We start from the raw sequence: 19,047 nt of genomic DNA, 5'->3' as shown, positions 1-19,047 counted from the left end.
GTAAAAGGTCGCGTCCCGCAGTTCAGCCGCCGCCGGGGGGGCTTCACGTTTTACGAACGTGTGTGACTCTGGAGGCGGGGTGTCCGCCCGGAGCCCCGAGCACGAGCGGGGTGTCCGTGCTGAGATGCCGGGACGGCCGGGGACGCCTGGGCCCTTGTCGGCGACGCCAGGGCACCGTGGCCGTCGCCGCGGACCGCGGCCTCCTGAAACAAACGGGAAAAGAAAGGTCAGTGGCTGGAGGCTCACCGGCCGCGTCTCCTCCGCCGCGCACCGCGGCCCCTGACGAGCTGCGCGGCCCAGCCTCCCCCTCCTCCCTCCTCCCGCCGCCCGCCTGCCCTGCCCCGCGGGGCCTCCCGCCCCTGAACCTGAGGCCGCGGCGGCCGCCACCTCAGGGGCCGGGGAATCCGTGTCGCCGGCTCAGCGACGCGGGGCCAGAGTTTCCACAGTTCTGCTTTTCTTAAAAGATTTTACTTATTCACGAGAGACGCCGACAGAGGCGGAGACGGGGCGGAGGGCAGCCGGCTCCACCCCCCGTCGCCCCGCCCTGAGCCCCGGGCCCGGTTCTTCGTCTCCCGGGGAGAAGGCGGCGGCCGGGTGCGGGGAGGCGGGCGGGCGGCCCTCACGCGGGGGCTGCGGACGGGGGCCTGCCTGCGCCGCGGCTCTCGGGCGCCCTGACGCCCCGACGCCGCTCCGCCCACGCCGGGGCCCAAGGGCGGGGGCTCGGGGACGCGGGCCGGGCGCCGGCGGGCGAGGAGCGTCCCGCCGTCCACACGTCGGGCTCTGACTGACGGCCGCGCCCCCCACCCCGTGAGGGCCGCTCCTCTCTGAGGGCCGCCTCCCGCCTGAGCGCCGCGCCGAGCCCGAGGGCCGCTCCCCCTGCCACCCGAGGGCCGCCTCCCGCCTGAGGGCCGCGCCGAGCCCGAGGGCCGCTCCCCCTCCACCCCCGAGGGCCGCCTCCCGCCTGAGGGCCGCGCCGAGCCCGAGGGCCGCTCCCCCTCCACCCCCAAGGGCCGCCTCCCGCCTGAGCGCCGCGCCAAGCCCGAGGGCCGCTCCCCCTCCACCCCCGAGGGCCGCCTCCCGCCTGAGGGCCGCGCCGAGCCCGAGGGCCGCTCCCCCTCCACCCCCGAGGGCCGCCTCCCGCCTGAGGACCGCGCCGAGCCCGAGGGCCGCTCCCCCTCCACCCCCGAGGGCCGCCTCCCGCCTGAGCGCCGCGCCGAGCCCGAGGGCCGCTCCCCCTCCACCCCCGAGGGCCGCCTCCCGCCTGAGGGCCGCGCCGAGCCCGAGGGCCGCTCCCCCTGCCCCCCATCCCCGAGGGCCGCCCCCACGCCCCGTGAGGGCCGCCTCCCGCCCGAGGGCCGCGGCCACCGTACTCACCGGGGCGGGGGCGGCCGTCGCGTCCCCCGAGCAGGACAGGGGCCCCGTCCCGCAGCGCGCCCGAGTGGCAGGGCCGCGCCCCCGAGGAGCGCATTGCCCGCATTGCCCGCCACGCGCCGCGGGTCCTTCCCCGGGTCCCCCGCGAAGTTCGGCCCAGGCCCCGCGGCAGCGGCGGCCCCCGCGTCGGGAGGTGCCCCGGACCCCGCGAGGACTCGCGGCCGGCGGCCCGACAGAGCCTCGCCTCAGGCGTTGGCAGCGCCGCCTCCGCGGTTGGCCCGGCCTCCGCTCGCCCGTCGCGCCCCTCCTGCCGCCCCCCGCCGCTGTCGCCCTGAGGCGCGGCCCCTGGTCCCGGAGCCTGCGGAGCCGGCAGCGCGCGCTGTTCCCTTCCGCGGGGGCCGGTCCGCCCCGTCGCTGCTGCGGCCCGGCCCCGGGCGTCCCTGTGGCGGCCGCGGGCCCGGGGCGGGGGGAGGGTGCAGGGCAGCGGCCTCCGCGGGGCCGTCGGGCGCGCCGCGGGGACTGGCGGGCTGTGCGGCGGCGGCCTCCGGGCGGGGTCGGGCGCGCGGGAGGCCGGAGACTCGGCGGCTCCTCCCGGCCGCGGGGGCCGCTCCCCGTGGGGCCAAGGCGCGAGCGCGGGCGACTTGCCGGGCGTCTGCCTGTCGGGGGCCTCCGCCCAGGGCGCATCCGCGAGCCCGCGGAGGGAGCCCCGGGCGCCGGCGGGACCCAGACCGCCAGCAGCGCCCTCGCCCCGCCCCGCCCCGCCCCTCCCCGTGGCCGCGCCTGCTCCGCGGCGTCGCCTCAGGGGGTTCCCGCGCCGGCCCGGGCGGACTGGCGGCTCCAGGGGACCAGCCGCCGCCCCCGGTGTCCGCGCCCCACGCGCTCTCGGGCCCGTCACGCTCCCCGCGGAACAGCGGGCAGGAGGCCGCCGGTACCTGGCGCCGGCCCCCGTCCGCCCCTGCGCCCCTGCGCCCCGACGCCCGCGAGCCCCGCGAGCCCCGAGAGCCCGTCTGGCCGGCCCCGGGGCACCTGCTGCCGTCGGGCGCGCGCCGCGGGGCTTCAGAACGAGTCCGCCGCCGGGAGGCGCCTGGGAGCGTCCGAGGGGCTGAGGCGACGGCTCGGCTCCTCTCAGAAGGAGCCGCTGAAGCTGGACTTGGAAGGTGAGCGGCGTCGGCGGCGGAGCTCCGGGTACGGGACTTTAAACAGGAGGATCCAGTCTCTAAGCAGCCCCGGATGCTGGGCACCCCCACCCCCGTAACCAGCTCCATTCGTCCCGCAGATCTCTCTCGTCCCTGGGAGCCGCCCGGCAGCAGCGCCGCTTCCCCCTCGGCTTCCTCCGGAGCGAGAGCCCGAGGCCCGCGGCCCCGCGGAGCGAGGCGGCTGCCCCCGACGCCGCGGGACGGCTCCAGCCTCGCCGTTGCCTGCAGCGCCGCGTCCGTCCAGGCTTCGCTGGGCCGCCTGCTTTGGTCTGGGTCGAAACGTCTCGGGTCTGTCGGAGCAGCTGCAAAGGCGACCGGACAGCAGACAAGTAACTGAGCCTGGTCGTGTTCTCATAAAAACTTTATTTAGAAAAGCAGGCCCCTGCTGACCTGGTCGGGGACCCCAGTCGGCCTGATTCCTGAAAATTGTTCTTTGGAGATTGAAATTTATTTCCTTGGGTGATGATGTGGAAATTACTTTTTAAAAAATGCACACAGACGTTTTATAGGCATATCATGACCACCAGAGATAATTAAGAAAATATAAACAGTAGCTGCTAACTCATGTACTAGCAATAATGCCTTTCGCCAGACACCCTTAGCTCACTGGGCATGAGGAATTACTTGGACCCCGGTCTGCGGTTCCCACTCAGTGAACTCACAAGACATTTTAAGATTTCAAGGGAAACACAGCAACGTCCATCAGCTATGGAATGCACTAGGACACGATTGTTCGGGCCCAACGACTTAATTAATGGACATGATAATTTTCTTGGCTTCGGGAGGACCGTGAGCATAATACTGAGACCAAGGGTGTGCTAAGAGAAACACCTTGAGAACTTCTAACGTAAGCAGTAACCTTGACAATAAAAATGTAAACAAAATCTGAACCCATGAATACGCTACTTGTACTCTATGCTGCCGGGAGTCGCGGCATGATAGCTGATAAAATAGGTCAGGTTAACAGGAGGCAGGGAGTTTCCAATTTATAGTCATACTTTTATCTTTTACAGACCAGATGAACAACCATACATAGTTCAAGGAAAGGACAAAGAAAGGACCAACCTAGTCAATTTTTATCCACAACTGATGGTCAGAGACCACTTGGGGGGGGGGGGGAAGCTTTCAAAAACTCTATTGTGAAGCCTATTATATCTGAGTGCCCCAAATAATCTTTTAAGTGGAAAAGAAATAGTATTATTTTTAACTGGGTGAAGATTAAATATCTGTCATTTTTAACAATGAGTCATAGCAAGGATCACACAGATACAAACAATTCCATATCCATGGGTTTTCCAGGTCAATCGTCAAAATATGCTGAAAACTACTATTAAGAATAAGCACGATTTTACAGTCTTAGCATTGCTGTTTAGAGTTTCAAACTAGATTCTGGGCCACCACAGGCCCCACAGTCCTCCAACAAGTCCAGGATGCTCCTTCCAGGGTTCTAGAGGATCTCAAGCTAGAGGGCAGCCTGACGGCAGAAGGATGGAACAAAACCTTGATCTGGGCCAAGCCGTAGCAAACCAAGACACAGGAAAGAGTAACTGACGGGTGGAGTCCCAGTTTCTCATCGCTGAATAATAGCAGGAATCCCAGCATTCACACAGCATCACTTTCAGTCAGCAGGGGAAGGGGCTTCTTTCCATTTGGCTCATCTGAGCTCAACCAGGTCAGACACCTGGAGTCTTGTGAGCGAAGTCTGATTCCCGCAAAGGAGTCCGATGGGCTGCTCTCATTCAAGGCTTCCATCTTGCTCTAGGTGGACGTCTGGGCCAGATGACAGGGGAAATGACTGAGGCTTGAAGGAAGTTAAAATCATGCAATCAAATCCTTTGGAGTATTTCACAAGCTTTTATGAAAATGGGAATTTTAAACAAGCCAACGTGAATTAGTCAAGTTTGTTATTGCTCTCCGAGAGAAGTGTATACATGGTTGGGCTCTGTGAGCTGAGACTGTATTATCTGATCTCAGGTGATAGCGGAAAGGATGAATAATGACAAAAACTGGCCCGTAGTAGATTGGAATGTAAAAAGAGGAAATGCTCAACTTGGTAACCATGGTGGGTAGCTGATCTCTCTCCAGTGGTTTTTTTTTTTTTTTTCTCTCATATTCGTCAAGGAGCCAGAAACTCACCCTGAGTTGTGCCAGGGGAAGAAAAGGACTTTGAAAAAAACATAGAAAATTATTGGGTACATTTCTGCTTATCACATGGTTATGAATATCATTACACCAACATTGTGTTTACATGCACATAAATGTTTTTTAAAAACATGGATGACAGACACAGAATCTGGTCGATAGGCAGTATGTAACCAGTAAATGCTCCGATTTACGACCCTAATCAGGAACATATCCATGATGAACATTAAGGAAATTGGAATGTGACCTAATAGACAGTAATTGCAAGGATATTACAAACCCTATTATGTAGGCAAATGTCTGGAAACTTTGCACCACCTAAAGCAGGCCTGCATAACCAGACTGAATACTCTGCAATGACAAGCAAATTACATAATGGCGTTGTAGTTATGTAAATGACTCTGCTCAGTATATTTATTTCAATTTTATGTGGAGTCAACCTTCATCCAGAAAAATCGAGTGCTGATTCACTTCGTTGACTTTTCTTTTTTCATGTGCTTTGCAAGAACAATCCTAAAACTGAATAAATGGTTTACTAATTTTATTCTTTGCCTTTTCTGGCATTTACTTCTTTTTTTCCATTTTTGAAATGTAACCAGATGCTTCTGTGAAATAAAAACTGAATTATGAAACAAAATGGCTCTCTCTAAATCTTCGGTCTGTAGGCAGCCCACCAGCAGTTACCTTGCATATGAAACTGGAAATAGGGGTTGCTAGACATTCTTAATTACAAAATGTTTAAAATACTATGTAATTGAGGTCACAGTAAAAGGCAAACTATTCCTTTCTTTCTCAAGTTTGCCACTAAAAATGGCTATAGAACCTTGAGGATTATTCTAAAGTAGCAGTATGTAAGAAAATTCTAAGTCTTTTGAATCCATGTATAATGGCAGTGTTGATTAAATCGTTCTAAGGAAACCTAAAAAATGCCAGCCAGTGGTCATCCCCATTTCGGGTGTTACTGAGAATATCCTCTCCTCATCATATAATCTTCATCATGCAAATTTAGTACATTTCAGTAGATTTGTAGAAAGAAAGCCTGTAAGAAAATGATGCCCAGATTAGTCCAACCCTACAAAATCCCATTAACATTTTATGTGCAGTCCCTCCTGAACGGGGGCCCACCGTCTGCACACAGTAAATTTTCATACACAAGAATACTATTGACCTTTTGGGAGTACTCCGGAGACTCCAGGGCCCAACAAGGGAATCAAGGGACTGCAGCCAACAGACAAGTTTGCAATGCCCAGGAAAGCATTGTTCTCTAAAAGTCATGTTGGGAAACATCCCTTTGAAGCACATGATTAAGCAGATATGGCCAAGAGTTTTTACTTATTTCAGTCTATGACAGTTCAGAAATATTTTCTTTTTGGCCTCCTACCAGCTCATCCATGTGGGAAACTGAGGCAGCCCAAATCCAAGCACAGAAATCCACGTGCCATTTTGCTTTAGAAGGACTTAGTTTTGTTCCAATACATTAGCAACTAGTCACATGTGGCCATTGAGCACTTGATGTACTGAAGGTGTAACATGGTACTCCTGATTTTGAGAACTTGATATAAAAATAAAAAATTCAAAATATCTCATTAAATTTTAATACTGATTATACATTGGAACAACAGCATTTGTTCTAGATGATAACTTCTATAATCGTATTATTCTAATTTCTACCTTATTTATGTATTTGTGGGACAAATGAGCACTTATATTCTGAAAAAAAAAACACTGGGATTCCAATTAGACTTTTTAAAATGGTGAAATAATTAAAGATTGTCTATCTTCATGGTAAAAGAGTCTAGTTTATGCTTTGTATCTGAACTTATCTGAAAAAGAAAAATCAATAATGTAACAACTGTCAGCTCTAAAATGCAAAACATAATTTATTGTTCTGTGTTGAAATATCCTTAATGTTTTTTTGCTCTGTGACTATATTGTCTTATTTAAAGGTAACATTATGCAACAGTTTGTCAAATTAAGGCTCTATCTGCAATAGGCTACCATTATTTAGCTAAATAATCTCAGAGATAGGTAACATCTCATTTTAAGAAGCAAGATAAATGTTTGCTCCTCTTCCAAAAATGTTAACCTAATGATCCTAACTAAGGCTGTATTTCTGTGAAATCGTAGATTGAATCACTTGGCTGAAATGACCCAATTTTTGTGAAAGTCAGACTTGTTTTCCATCGAAATGACAAAGTTGGTCACTATTTAGGCATTATCAGGACTTACTCTTTAACATACAAGTTAAAATTTAAAAGTCTCATTGAGTTTTAGAAAGTACAATTTACAGGGTAAAAACACAGAGAGAGGAGGTTACCCTCCGTCGCTCAACTACCACCGAGGGAGAGGCACGTGCACTCATTTAAGTGGGTACATTCCTAACCACACGTTGGCCCCGGCATTGGCAGGGCTGCTACTGCATCTTCTGCTACAGGGCGTCCAGCCGCACGGGTCAGGCCCCAGGGAAGGCAGGACAGGCCGGCCCTCTGCCCTGGGAATGGGGAGGGGTGTGTGGGGCATGGGGGATGCCCTGAGGGGCAGCGCACCCTCATCTGCCAGCTAATAGCACTTCTAGTCAGACCCACTTCCCCCTCTTCTTTCCTTTTCCAATATGTGGGGCACTTGCCCTGTATGCCTGTTGAGTCTCATTAGGAAAAGTACACCAGGCAACTGACCTTCTCACATGGAAATGTTAATGCTTTAGTGAAAAAGGCAATCCTAAAGGTTAAAAATAGCGAGCCCTTTACAATTCCTAACATAGAAATTCTGAGAGAGGATAAAGAGGGAAGGAAAGAAAGGGAGAAGAGGTAAGTACTCTCTACTAGGTCATCAAAAGAAGTCAAAACAAAAAATTATCTTCTGAGCCAGGTGATGTGCCCTTCAGGGCGGTTTCCTCTGTCCACATCGGTGACTGACTCCTCAGGCCTCTAAACTACAGACAAGGAGAAGTCCTACCTTGTTTTCTTCTCTCGAATCGTAGTAGAGGAAGATTTGTGCTTGGAAAGTAGACTGTCTCCCAAGGTCCAGTAGCCCCCCAGGAACTGGAGGTTTAATGTCGTTCCAATTTCATAGTTTTGAGGAAGAGCTAAAAGAATTTGAGATCTTTTTTTGATGAGGATTTGTATGTGACAGTCATTTTTACTGTCCATCCTTTTGGTCTTTGAGAATAGTCTTTTAAAACTGAGGAAACCTAAAATGTGATACATAATTTGATAAAAATGTTCAACTCAAACTAGAAATAAATATGATGTACTTGGAATTTAAGTGTGATTTCTATAAAGAAAAGGTGTTCATACGAAAACCAAAGAAAGATACTTTGAAAAAAATTATAGTGAAGTATTAGTTCTAATGTTACAGCTTCTCATGAGTCTGATTTGAAATCAGTGCTTTCTTTTCTTTTCTTTTTTTAAGGTAAATAAAACGTTGCACTGTCCTAAATTTCTTGGCATGGAAGCTAAAGACTACATTGAAAAGTTTGGGCACTTCTATTCCAAGTATGAAAAAAAGATATACCAGATTTTCAGAAACATCTTTAGTTCATAAGCAATAGATCGAGATAACCATCAATTGAAGGAAAAAAGGACTTTCATAAACAAAAGTTTCCTTAATCTAGTAAAGCCAATAATGAATGATCTTATATGGAATATTATTCTCACTCAGACATTTTGGCACCAGCGTGTGGGGTAGATTTTTCTAAATATTTGAAACTTGGCTAACTGTAGAGTTTATCCACAAAAATGTCACGGTCTTTAAAGTTGTACAAACTTATAAAGAAATCCAATTTTATCTGAAAATGACAAGCAGTCAACCTTTGTTAGTGTAAGTCCAGGCCTTAGGTCCTTTTCTTCCCTTGACTGTGTTAGCCTACCTTAAGTGTTGTCGGTGAGAAAGAAACTGTATTAGCGGGGAAGGAAGGAGAGTACCTCCCTCAGCAGAAGTTGGTAAAATACTTTCTCCAGGACTGTATGATGGCAGGATTTTGTGTAGAACATTTTTGGTTATTAGTAATATTGTGTGTATAAATAAGGACAAAATAAGGAAGCATTAGCCAGACAAGCTTTAACGGCATTTTTGTTTCATGGCCCTTAAGTATGCTTCAACATCTTACCATTATATGTGGGATTTTTTTTTTGTACATATCATAAAACTATAGCCTGTGACCATGTCCTTGTAAACAGTTTGGGCACATCGGACAGTGTGAGCACATGGACAAGTACGGTGTTGCGAATGCCTGCGAAGATGTCTTCCAGCCTACTCAACCAAAGGAATCACTGCCTTAAGAAGGTTTTCAAAGCAAAAACAATTTGTTACTAGTTACTTCAATCTGTGCTACTGGTCCCTGAACATGTATGTATTTAAAAGTTACATTGCACTTACTTGCAATTTCAAATTTAACTCCTCGGCATGAGGTATCCATTACATACCATACAAGACACTATTTTTTCATAAAGCAATCACATGCATGAAATTAGGATTACCAACTGATAATGTATTTTTTTTCTGCACCTCAAAAAACAGAATCACTATAGTGCTTCTCATGCTTCCACACCTTCCTTGCTGAAGGACAAAATGCATAAAATGCCAGAATTTGGCTTCCAGATCGGAAAGAAGCCACATCAGTACTCTGGCAGGATCACATCATTCTGCGGAGCTCCAAATCCCAGAGCTGGGTTTTCTTGCCCTTCTTTGGGGGCTGCTGCTCCCTCCACGCTCTTCAGCTTCTCCTCCACTAAGCCCTCCTCTATTTCTGCATCAGCCACCTTCATCTCATCCTCTAGTGCCTTGGGCACCATGTTGGTGGCCTTGGCAGCATTTCCATCAGCATCTTCAACGTCCCCTGCGGCCTGTACCTTCATCAGCTCAGCCTCTGCCCCCTCGACTGCCACGTGGGCCCCACCTCCTTGAACTTTCTCTCCTTCCGAAATAGCTTTAACATCTTCACTGCCATCCTGGGTGGGAGATGGCTCCTGGCTGGCCTTCTGGCTCTCCTGGATGCTGCCGTGGCTGCTGCTGGCGCTTCCCAGCCGGGAAGAGGCCACCACGGCCTTCACTGCTGCCTGATTGGAAACACAAAAGTGTTAGGTAGTACTTGAAAATCCTGAATCAGGGATGCCTGGGGGGCTCGGCGGTTGAGCATCTGCCTTGGGCCGAGGGCATGACCCCGGAGTCCCAGGATCGAGTCCCACATCAGGATCCCCGCAGGGAGCCTGCTTCTCCTTCTGCCTATGTCTCTGCTTCTCTCCCTGTGTCTCTCATGAATAAATAAAATCTTTTTTTAAAAAAAATCCTGAATCAGAGCTCAATCTCAACTTTGCATTTAGGGAGTTTGTTTCATTTATTTTATGGATTCCAAATATATTCCAAGATGACTTAATGAAACTTGTTCGGAGAATGAACAGCAAAATCTCTTTGATCTCAAGCTAGTGTATTTAGTTATCTGGACAAGCGAAAGCTCAGGTAGATGTGTCTGCCCCTGGATTATCTGTTTTCAAGTATTTTGGACTTTGTTTCCCAAAGTCTTTGTTTCATGGAACAAAAGAGTTCCACAGTCAAGTTTATTTGAGAAGGGGTAAGTCAAGTTTACCTAATCCACAGCATTTCACATACCACACAACCCTTAAGGTTTATTTATTCTTTAGTCTTTACCAGCCTGTAAGTGATGGCTAGACAGAACAGTATTTTTGACCCTCAGCTATTCTCTGAAATCCTCTGGAGATGTAGTCAGTCCTAAACACCATTAAGTAAGAGAAAGGCATGAAATAGATATTCCATATATACTCCATAAAAAAAATATGATTTTGGATAATTTTCTCCATCATGTGAATTATAGCCAACCCTTGAACAGCATAGGTTTGATTGCAAGGGTCTACCTACTACAAGCAGATTTTTTTCAACAGATACATTGAAAAATTTTTTGGAGATTTGTAACAACTTAAAAAAACTCACAAAGTGTGCAGCCTAGAAATAACCAAAACATTAAGAAAATGTTGGATATTATTGTAAGAAAACAGAACATAATACACATAACATACAAAGTGTGTTAATCGATTGCTATCGGTATGGCTTCCAGTCAACAGTAGGTCATCAGGGATTACATTTTGGAGGGGGTCAAAAGTTATAGGTAGACCAAAAGTTATAGAGGAATCGGTGGTGCCCGTAACCCCAGCATTGTTCAAACATTAGTTGTATTTTAATTTTTATCAAGTATGGGGATTTATTTTTATTACAAAATAATAGTTTTTTAAAAAAGTTTCCCAATTTTCACATATTCAGAAAGAAGGCAACTTTCTGAATAAGTATGTTTCCTGAGCGATGTTCATCAAGCAGTTCAGTCTTAATTAAATGAGAAGCAGGGACAATATATTTGGTGAATAAATCTCAACATCACTCATTTCCCTTTATTAACAATGAATTCTTATGAGAGAATCACATGAGCGTCAGTGCTTTACACCAGTATTGTTGGGATTTCAAAGCAGGATTTTCACTGGTTCCATAAGAGATAAATAGTATTAGATGAAGAATAGTGGAATTATCTTTAACAGTTCAAGAGATTAAAAAAGAAACAGAGCAAAACAAAACATATCTTACCTTAAGTTTGCGTCGGGCATTGAATTCCTGGAGTTTCTTTTGGGCCGTATCCATGTGCACAAAGTTGGCTGCTTTGCCTGTGACCCACGGGTGCTGGAGAGCTTGGAAGGTGGTCAGCCGTTTTTTAGGATCCAAAACAATTAATTTTCTGACCTGAAATGATCAAGAACCATAGATTTCTTAGGGGAAATCTTACAGTGACCCAGGCTTGCCTCTCAGTTGGTGAACTTGTAGGTTTTATTCTGTTTTCCTTGCAGTGCCACTAAATACACATTTAAAAAAACAATTTGAAGGCCTCGGGGTCACTGTAAGGACAGGTCAGGTGGCGGTGGCGGGGGAGCCCAGGGAGATGGCATAGCCCCTGTGGCCCACCGGCTGCCCTTCCCAAGGGAGCTCAAGGGGCAGGTGGTGGCCTGCGTGGCGCACGTGCTGTGGAGCGGGACCAGCATGAGTGGTGCTGAGTGGTGGCGGCGGCCCCGCGCACCACCTAGAACTCAGGACCTCGGGGCCGAGTCAATGGCGATGGAATCACGGTGCCCTCGTCACGCAAACGGCAGGACCATGTCTTGACGCTCATCCCACCTTCTATGCTACAATTCCTTCTGGTACCTTGATGGTTTTGAAGCAATAGGCCAAGTGCTGGTGTACAAGCCTATAAAGGCGTCAGCGGTTTAGGGCGTGTCGTTTGAAGGACTGAATCCAGCCTGCGGGGGAGGCTGCCCCCAGGATGAGCAGAGGCTGAACTGCCACGGGAGCAGCGAGTCTCCCGGCCTGGGCCCCGGCAGGCCCTCCTCACAAACGCTCCCCTGGTCTTGACCCGGGTCGCAGGCTGACTTGGAGCCGGAGCCTGCGCACACCCTGCAGGGCTGGGACGCCCTCTTCCCACGGTGTCACCTCCACTCTGAGTCCCCGTGAATCCCCTGCCAGGGGCGTGGCGGGGGCTGCAGAACCGCACAGTCCCTTGCAGCCTGTCCCTGGGAAGCGAGGGCGGGAAGCAGCCAGAGAGCCCTGCTGCCGCGGAGGCCAGGCTGCGGGGGGCGGGCACTGCCTGGCACTGGGGCCACGGCCCTCCAGCCATGACCCGGACGCGGTCCCCACCGCCTCGGGCCACCCCCAGTGCCTAGGACAGCACCGGGCACACATGCTCCACGTCCCCAGCCCTCCTGCCCCTCCCGGTGCGTCCCCCTGCCAGCTGCCAGCAGCAAGGCCAGGCCCCTGTGAGCCCTGACCCCGCGGTGATCGATGATCGGAGCAGGTGCGCCACCCAGGGTGCCCTCCTGCCGCTTGATGTTTGTTAGTGATGGAAATGTAAGGAGTGACAGAAAGGACGGCTGGGGTAAGCCGGTGGCGGTTGCTGAGCCTGCCCACGCCCCCGTCCCCCAAACCTACAGAAGGCCCTCGTCATCCCAGAAAACGCCCTGGGTCACAGCTCGAGGTACGGGAAAGGGGCCTCGGGCCCACGCAGGTCCAGGGGGAGAGAGATGGGGGAGGCGGGTGGGAGGAAGGAGAAGGGGAGAAAGGGAGGGAGATGGTGGGGGGCGGGGGAGGAAGGGGGGCAGAAATCGGGGAGGATGGGGGCAGGGAGCAGGGGAGGACGGGGTGTCAGGGGTCAGGGGAGGACAGGGCACGGGCAGGGGGCGGGGGGGCGGAGAAGCAAACAGAGTCAGGAGATGTTGGGGCGTGGGGCCACCTGGAGGGAGGAGCTGGCAGGAGGCCTCGGCGTCCCAGGAATAGCCACGTCCTGGGGCTTCAATGGGGCCAGAAACGCGTGGCGGCGTGGGCTGGGCTGGGCTGGACCCTCACACGCAGCCGCCGTGGACGTGCACAGCGGGGCACCTCCCCAGGCTACCGTGCAGGGTGAGCCGGCCATCGGGGGGCAGCTCCTCACTGTCCTGCGCACGGCGCTCACCCGGGGCTGCCCTTCACCCTACAACTGGGCCGGCCCCTTCGTGCTGGCGGGCATCACCCTTAGTTCAGGTGGGAAGCAGTGAGAACAGGGACAAGCCCACGAGTGACCCGTCGGCGAGCTCGGCTGGGAGGCCTGAGGCCAGGGCGCTGGTGCCGTCACCGGGGCATGTGGCACCTGTGGCAGGTCAGGAGTTGGGAGCGATGAGCCGGCAGGCCTGCTCGGCACGACCTATGACCTACAAGGAAGATGGATCTGTGGGCATCCGCAGGCGGGTCCTCACGGATGACGATCATCAAGGGGGGCAGACTGGGAAAGGATGCTGCTGCCCCTTAATCAGTAAAAACTCAATGTGAAGACTCGACTGGCCTTGGCCGTGGTCGCACTTACCAGGTCCTTGGCATTTAGAGACACTTCATCCCACCAGGGGGAGATAAAGTAGTATTCGCAATTCAGAATTCTCCTGAACATGAACTGATCACCTCTTTCATCGTAAAATGGTTCAAATCCACAGAGTCTAGAAGGACAGAAGCAGAGAAGCTGTCTTTAGGAACCTGAACACATCTCATCAAACTCCCGCAGAAGTCCCGCTCACCCTTTGCCCACGTCCAGGCCACTCGGCCCACGGCGCAGCCACCCTGGTGCGGTTCCCTGCCCCCGTGCGGTCCCCACCGCCTCGGGCTGCCCCCAGTGCCTAGGACAGCACCGGGCACACATGCTCCACGTCTCCCCCTGCCTCCCTGCTCCCCCCTGCCTCCTGCCCCCTGCCCCGGCCCCCTGCCCCCTGCCCTGGCCCCCGGCCCCCTGCCCCCTGCCCGCACAGGACTGCGCCCTCTGGAACCACCGCCAGGCTCCACACCGACCTGAGGGTCCGGAGAGCTTCTCCCAACGTCAGGACGGCGCCCGGGGCAAGGCGGAGGACCAGGGAGCAGCGAGAGGGCATTGCCACAGCCCTGCTCCCGAGGCGCCCCCGGAGGGGGTCCACTGGGAGAGCCCCCCCCGCCAGGATGTCAGAGGACAGTCCCCCCGCCAGGATGTCAGAGGACAGTCGGGAAGGGAGAGTCTTGTGAGCAAAGGGCCTTTCAGGGGCACACAGGACACCGCAATAGAGGAGCCGCGTCCCTGCCGGGCCGGCGCACAACACCTGTAGCGACCCTGTCAGGCTCCTTCCGCAGGGCAGCAGCAGGCGTGGGGGGCACCCCGAGGGACGCAGCTGCCAGCCTGGGTGCCACGCCTCCCATGTTTACGGGCGGCGGGGATGGGCTTGGAGATGTCGGGGACACTACGATGGCGCCCCAACCGCGGCAGGTGCCGCTCTGCGCAAACGACGAGGGACAATGCGCGTCAGACACGCTTCCCGGGGCCTCCCCGTTTGAGGGCAATGCTGACCTGGGGGTTCCCACCCAAGCAGCTTCTGTGTCCCTTGCTCGGGGACGTCCCGTGGGGACAGTCCGTGTGTCCTCAACACCATGGAGCTCCCCCTGCCCTGTGGCGGCCAGGTCCTGCTCCTGTGGGCACAGGGCCTCCCTGTGCCGTCCACCACGCGAGAACGTGACAGCCCGGCGCCACCCGGTCACAGAGAGACTGGCCCACCCGTCCCACCTGGGTCAAGAGACCCTGATGCTTCCCCTTCTGGAAATCTAGAAGGAACGGTGGCAGCTGAGCAGGCACAGACCCAGCTGCCCCTCCCAGCTCTCAGACGTGCCTGTCAGTCTGTGCTGGTGACAGGAGTAAGGAGCCCACGTCACGTCAACAGAGATGCCCAAGCAGAAGAAACGTGCCAGAGCGACATGCACATGCGCACACTGTGCAAGACGCCTGCAGGAACGGAAGCGCTGCGGTGGCGACCGCGGCCGTTGGGGGTGGCAGGGCCTCAGGCCTGGGCTGAGAATGCACCGGGGCCCCAGCCACGGGGCCAGCTGTGCTGCTGGGAGCTGAAGGGTCCGAGTGAGGTTACCTGACGTGACGCTGACCCGAGCCTTGCAGTGGCCGCTCTGTCCGGCGTACAAAGGATTGAGGGGTAGAAGGTACAGGGACCAGAATTCTGTGAGAAGTAACAGAGGGGCCCTGGTTTTCGTTCTAGTGTTCTCCTCAGGAATAGGCAGTCAGGGCACAAGGTCAGGGCGCAAGGTCAGGGCACGTGGAGCTTCCCATGAGAGTGCGGCAGACGCGTCCCCGGAGCCTCACCCCGTGGACAGCACCATGTACTGCTGACCACAGAGCAGTGTGAACGTCGGGCTGGGGGCCCACGGGGCAGGCTGGCGCCGGGGACACGTTCACACGGGGAGCTCCCATGTACTCGGAAGCCACAGCTGTGGTTGATGACCTGAGGTGCACCACGGAGGGACCCTGACCCTCCTCTCTCCGGGTAGACTCCACGCCCGGAGGGGCCAACATGGGCCTGGACTCACGGCCCAGACACCAGGACCTCCGCTGAGGTCAAGAGTTGGATGCGTGCCCGACGGCGCCGCCAGGAGCCCCGTTCATTTCTCAGGCCTCAGAGGGACTGTGAGCGGCCTGCTCGCCCCCCTCGGAGTGCTCGGCATCCTCCACCTTCCCCCGCCTGCCCCACCAGCCCGTGTCCGGGGGACACCCCGACCATGCCCTGCCGCCCCACCCGCCCCACCGCACGGCCGCCGCCCGGGACTCGGGTCACGAAGCAAGCCCCTACCACAGCAGACACGTTCCCTGCCGGGTCTGCACTTCCATAGGAAAAGCCTTCCTCTCCGAAGGCTGCTCAAGGCTTGGCGTCTGGATGGACAGGGAACCCAGCGCTGGAACCATCTGGACGTGCACAGTGGCCCGTGGCCACCTCCGGGGCTGCGTGTCGACCCCTGTTGGCTGCGGAAGGTGGAGTACGCCTGGCTGACCCCAGAGTTCGCTCAGGTGTCGGGGTGCCTGAGGCCCCTCTAGCCCTTCTTAACTAGACGCTGCACTAAGATCACTGTTAAGCCCCCCAAGCTCTATGGACGGACTGAACCGTGCGACCCACAACTCCTAGGATGGGAAGTCCCTGCCCGAGGGCTCTAGGGGTCGGGGTGCTCCCACCAGGTGGGACTGGTGTCCTTAGGGGGAGACACAAGTGCTCACGCTCCCCCTCGCCATGCGGGCCTGTCTCCACGACGGGACCTCCTGGCTCCTGACCCCACACTGCGGCCTCCGGAGCCGCGACAGACACGTGGTGCTGCTGACGACGGCCTGGCCCTGCACGGTCCTCTACGGATGCCCACTGCCAAGTGGCACCCAGACCTATTCGTTCTGAATCCAGCTCCGAGACTCGCTGCTCCCCCTCCCGGGGCTGCTCTCGGGCCGTGTTCCCAGAATCCCCCGTCGTTTTCATCCCTTGTGCTCCAGGCAAGTCCATCACCTCTTAGTAGACAGGGGCCCGGAGGTGGGGACACCAGACAACCAGGGGCATGGCCCATCCTCTTTCTACCGGAGCAGAGGTTCCTCTAAGTTCAGGGCATGGAAGTCAAGGTCGTCGCAGGGCTAAGGGGCAGAGACAGCACCGACGGCCAACCCGCATCACAGACGCTGCAGCCACAAGCCAGAGTGAGGGACAGCAGGCCGGGGGCGGGGGCACGGAGGCAGCTCACGAAAACCCCAAGAACGAGGAGACAGGAGGGAAGCAGACCTTCCCAACCCAGGCGCCAGAGGGGCGTCTCATTTCTACAGCTGCTCCTGGCGTCCTACAGGGAAGTCCCCACTGACGGGGCGGTCACCAGGCCTTGCTCAGTGCTGGCAGCAGCGTGGTGCGGACACGCTGGGGCTCCCGGCTGCCTCGCAGCACCGGTCCGGCCCTTGGGCCCTGGTGGCCGCCCTGGGGGCCCCTCGCTCCCGGCTCCTCACTGAACAAACTTCGTCTCTTCCCTCGCTCTCCCGGGTCCGCGGGATTCCATCCCCGAGACAAGAACCTCACTCTCCCGCTTCACTAGCAGTGAGCAGGGCATGCGCCCCCCGGGCCTGGCACACGCTGCACAAGGACGCACAGAGAGCCCTGGATGAAGGGTCCGGCTTCAAGAAAATCAGAGAATTAAAAGCAATGCTTATTTTCAGAAAAGTCTGACATTTAGTATGTCGTAGAAAATCACAGAAGTCAAAGGGTGATCTCGCTTTTCACAAGGACTACAGCCACGTGAGGAACGGCACAGCACAAGAAGGATGAACAGACCTCGCCTTCTCCACTTACAAGATGTAGGTGATTATTCCCACGGACCACATGTCCACCTCAGGTCCATAGGCACAGCCTCTAAGGATTTCAGGTGCTGCGGAAAGAATGAACATCATGTTAAGTCAGACACTAAATTTAACAATTACGTCTCAGTAACAAGCAACATGTAAAAAAATAACAGTAAGTTCGGAACAGCTGTGGAACAAATTTTGTCCCCCCAAACCCAAGGATGAGACTACAAACTCTTACGCCTGTTTTCGTGGGGGAAACTAGTGTGTCTGTGTTGGAGGTGCAGAGCGGTACAGCTAGCGGCTTGCACGGTCCCCAAGGGAACATCGGTCATCAGATGGAGCCGTGTGTGTTGCAAGGGTCCGGCCTTCCTCCCGGGGGGCCTCGGATGCAGGCAGGCAGAGCTGGTCAGCACAGTAGGCGACCACGCCTGAGACCTATCCTGACACCCGGGTCTGCCGGGGGGGCGGGGGGACAAGAAGCAGGGGCCCAGGGGGCACGTGTCAGCCAGCAGGCGGACGCTGTTGCCAGTCAGCGTGGGACATGAACTGAGAAAAGGGACAGGTGTTCCCGGGGCACAGCCGGCCTGCTCCCGTTCGCCTGGCGGCCCTCCCGGCCACGCGAGGGGCCTGTCCTGTGGCACGAGGCGGTCTCCTCCGGGTCTTATGCTGGAGCTGCGGACATGGACGGCACCTGGCTCCGACAACCGGAGGGGTTACTTGTTTAACTAACAAGGAAGAAAGAGGGAAGGAGCGAGAGCTTCATGATCCACGCACAAACAAGGCTCAGCCCTAGAGCCCGAGTGGCCTTTTTCTACTTCGCACAAAGGTGCTGGAGCTGTCCTGGGTCCCCGAGGAAGGAGCTGACCGGTGAGCGCCCCTGGGATGGGCCCGTAGCCCCCTCCCAGCTGGATGCCCCGCTGTGGGCTGGAAGGTCACACTCAGTGCAGGCTGTCAGCAAGCTCTGGAGGGAAGCCACCAGCCACCTCCTGCGGCTTCGGGTCGGACTCAGAGGAAGGCACACAATGGATTTTCTACCAACGTCTTCCCGTACAAGCCCCCCTCTCCTTGTCCTTATGCAATCAGGATACTCTGTTCCCTGCAGAAATTGTGTGACATAAAATACACGAGCCGCAGAGTCCACACGACTCTTGGTGCGTGCAACCAATGAGTCCAGTGAGAGCGTGCAACGCAACGCTCCGAGCAGCACTGCTGCAAGATGCAGCCTCTAAAGACTGTTATCTGGGGCCAAGAAGTTCTTCTCATCTCCAGGCACATTATTCCTAGAAATTTTTCCTCTTAGGATTTAATTAACATAATTAAGAGAAATGCAAGCTCACTGCCAACACCATTCACTCTTGGCAAGTGAGACTTCCTTCTCCAGGGCAATCCGTAGCCCGACTCGGGTCCTTCAGGCCCCACCACCAACTCCCACTTGCCAAGGCTTTGCTCCTCACAGCTCAGAGGGAACCCGGAGGGCGGCTGCCAGGTCAGGGCACGCACAGTCAGTGCGATGGGCCTTCCCCACTCAGCGAAGTGCTGGCAAGTCCCATGCTGACGTTTAAACATACAGAAATAGTCGGCGAGAGTCTTCGCATTTTCTGGGACTTGTTCTTACTTCTAAAATCTAAGAGGATTAGATTAGCTACTTCCAAGTTTACTTTG

At 54.9% G+C, this 19,047-nt stretch overlaps 1 protein-coding gene across 1 annotated transcript in view; it reads right to left on the bottom strand.

The window, feature by feature from the left end:
* Nucleotides 1-8,179: 8,179 nt before the first annotated feature.
* The window catches only part of CAMK4 (calcium/calmodulin dependent protein kinase IV), a 198,260-nt gene continuing 187,392 nt past the window's right edge, over nt 8,180-19,047 (bottom strand). The window contains exons 8-11 of the mRNA XM_055315246.1: nt 17,393-17,468; nt 13,594-13,720; nt 11,298-11,450; nt 8,180-9,766 (exon numbers count right to left, since the gene is read on the bottom strand). Of these exons, the coding sequence (XP_055171221.1) occupies nt 9,326-9,766; nt 11,298-11,450; nt 13,594-13,720; nt 17,393-17,468 (797 nt within the window). The 3' untranslated portion in view covers nt 8,180-9,325. The remainder of the gene's footprint in view (nt 9,767-11,297; nt 11,451-13,593; nt 13,721-17,392; nt 17,469-19,047) is intronic.

This window comes from Nyctereutes procyonoides, unplaced genomic scaffold, assembly GCF_905146905.1.
Source record: "Nyctereutes procyonoides isolate TBG_1078 unplaced genomic scaffold, NYPRO_anot_genome, whole genome shotgun sequence".
Lineage (NCBI taxonomy): Eukaryota > Metazoa > Chordata > Mammalia > Carnivora > Canidae > Nyctereutes > Nyctereutes procyonoides.
The sequence above is the reverse complement of the archived record's forward strand: the minus strand, read 5'-3'. Positions and strand labels throughout refer to the sequence as shown.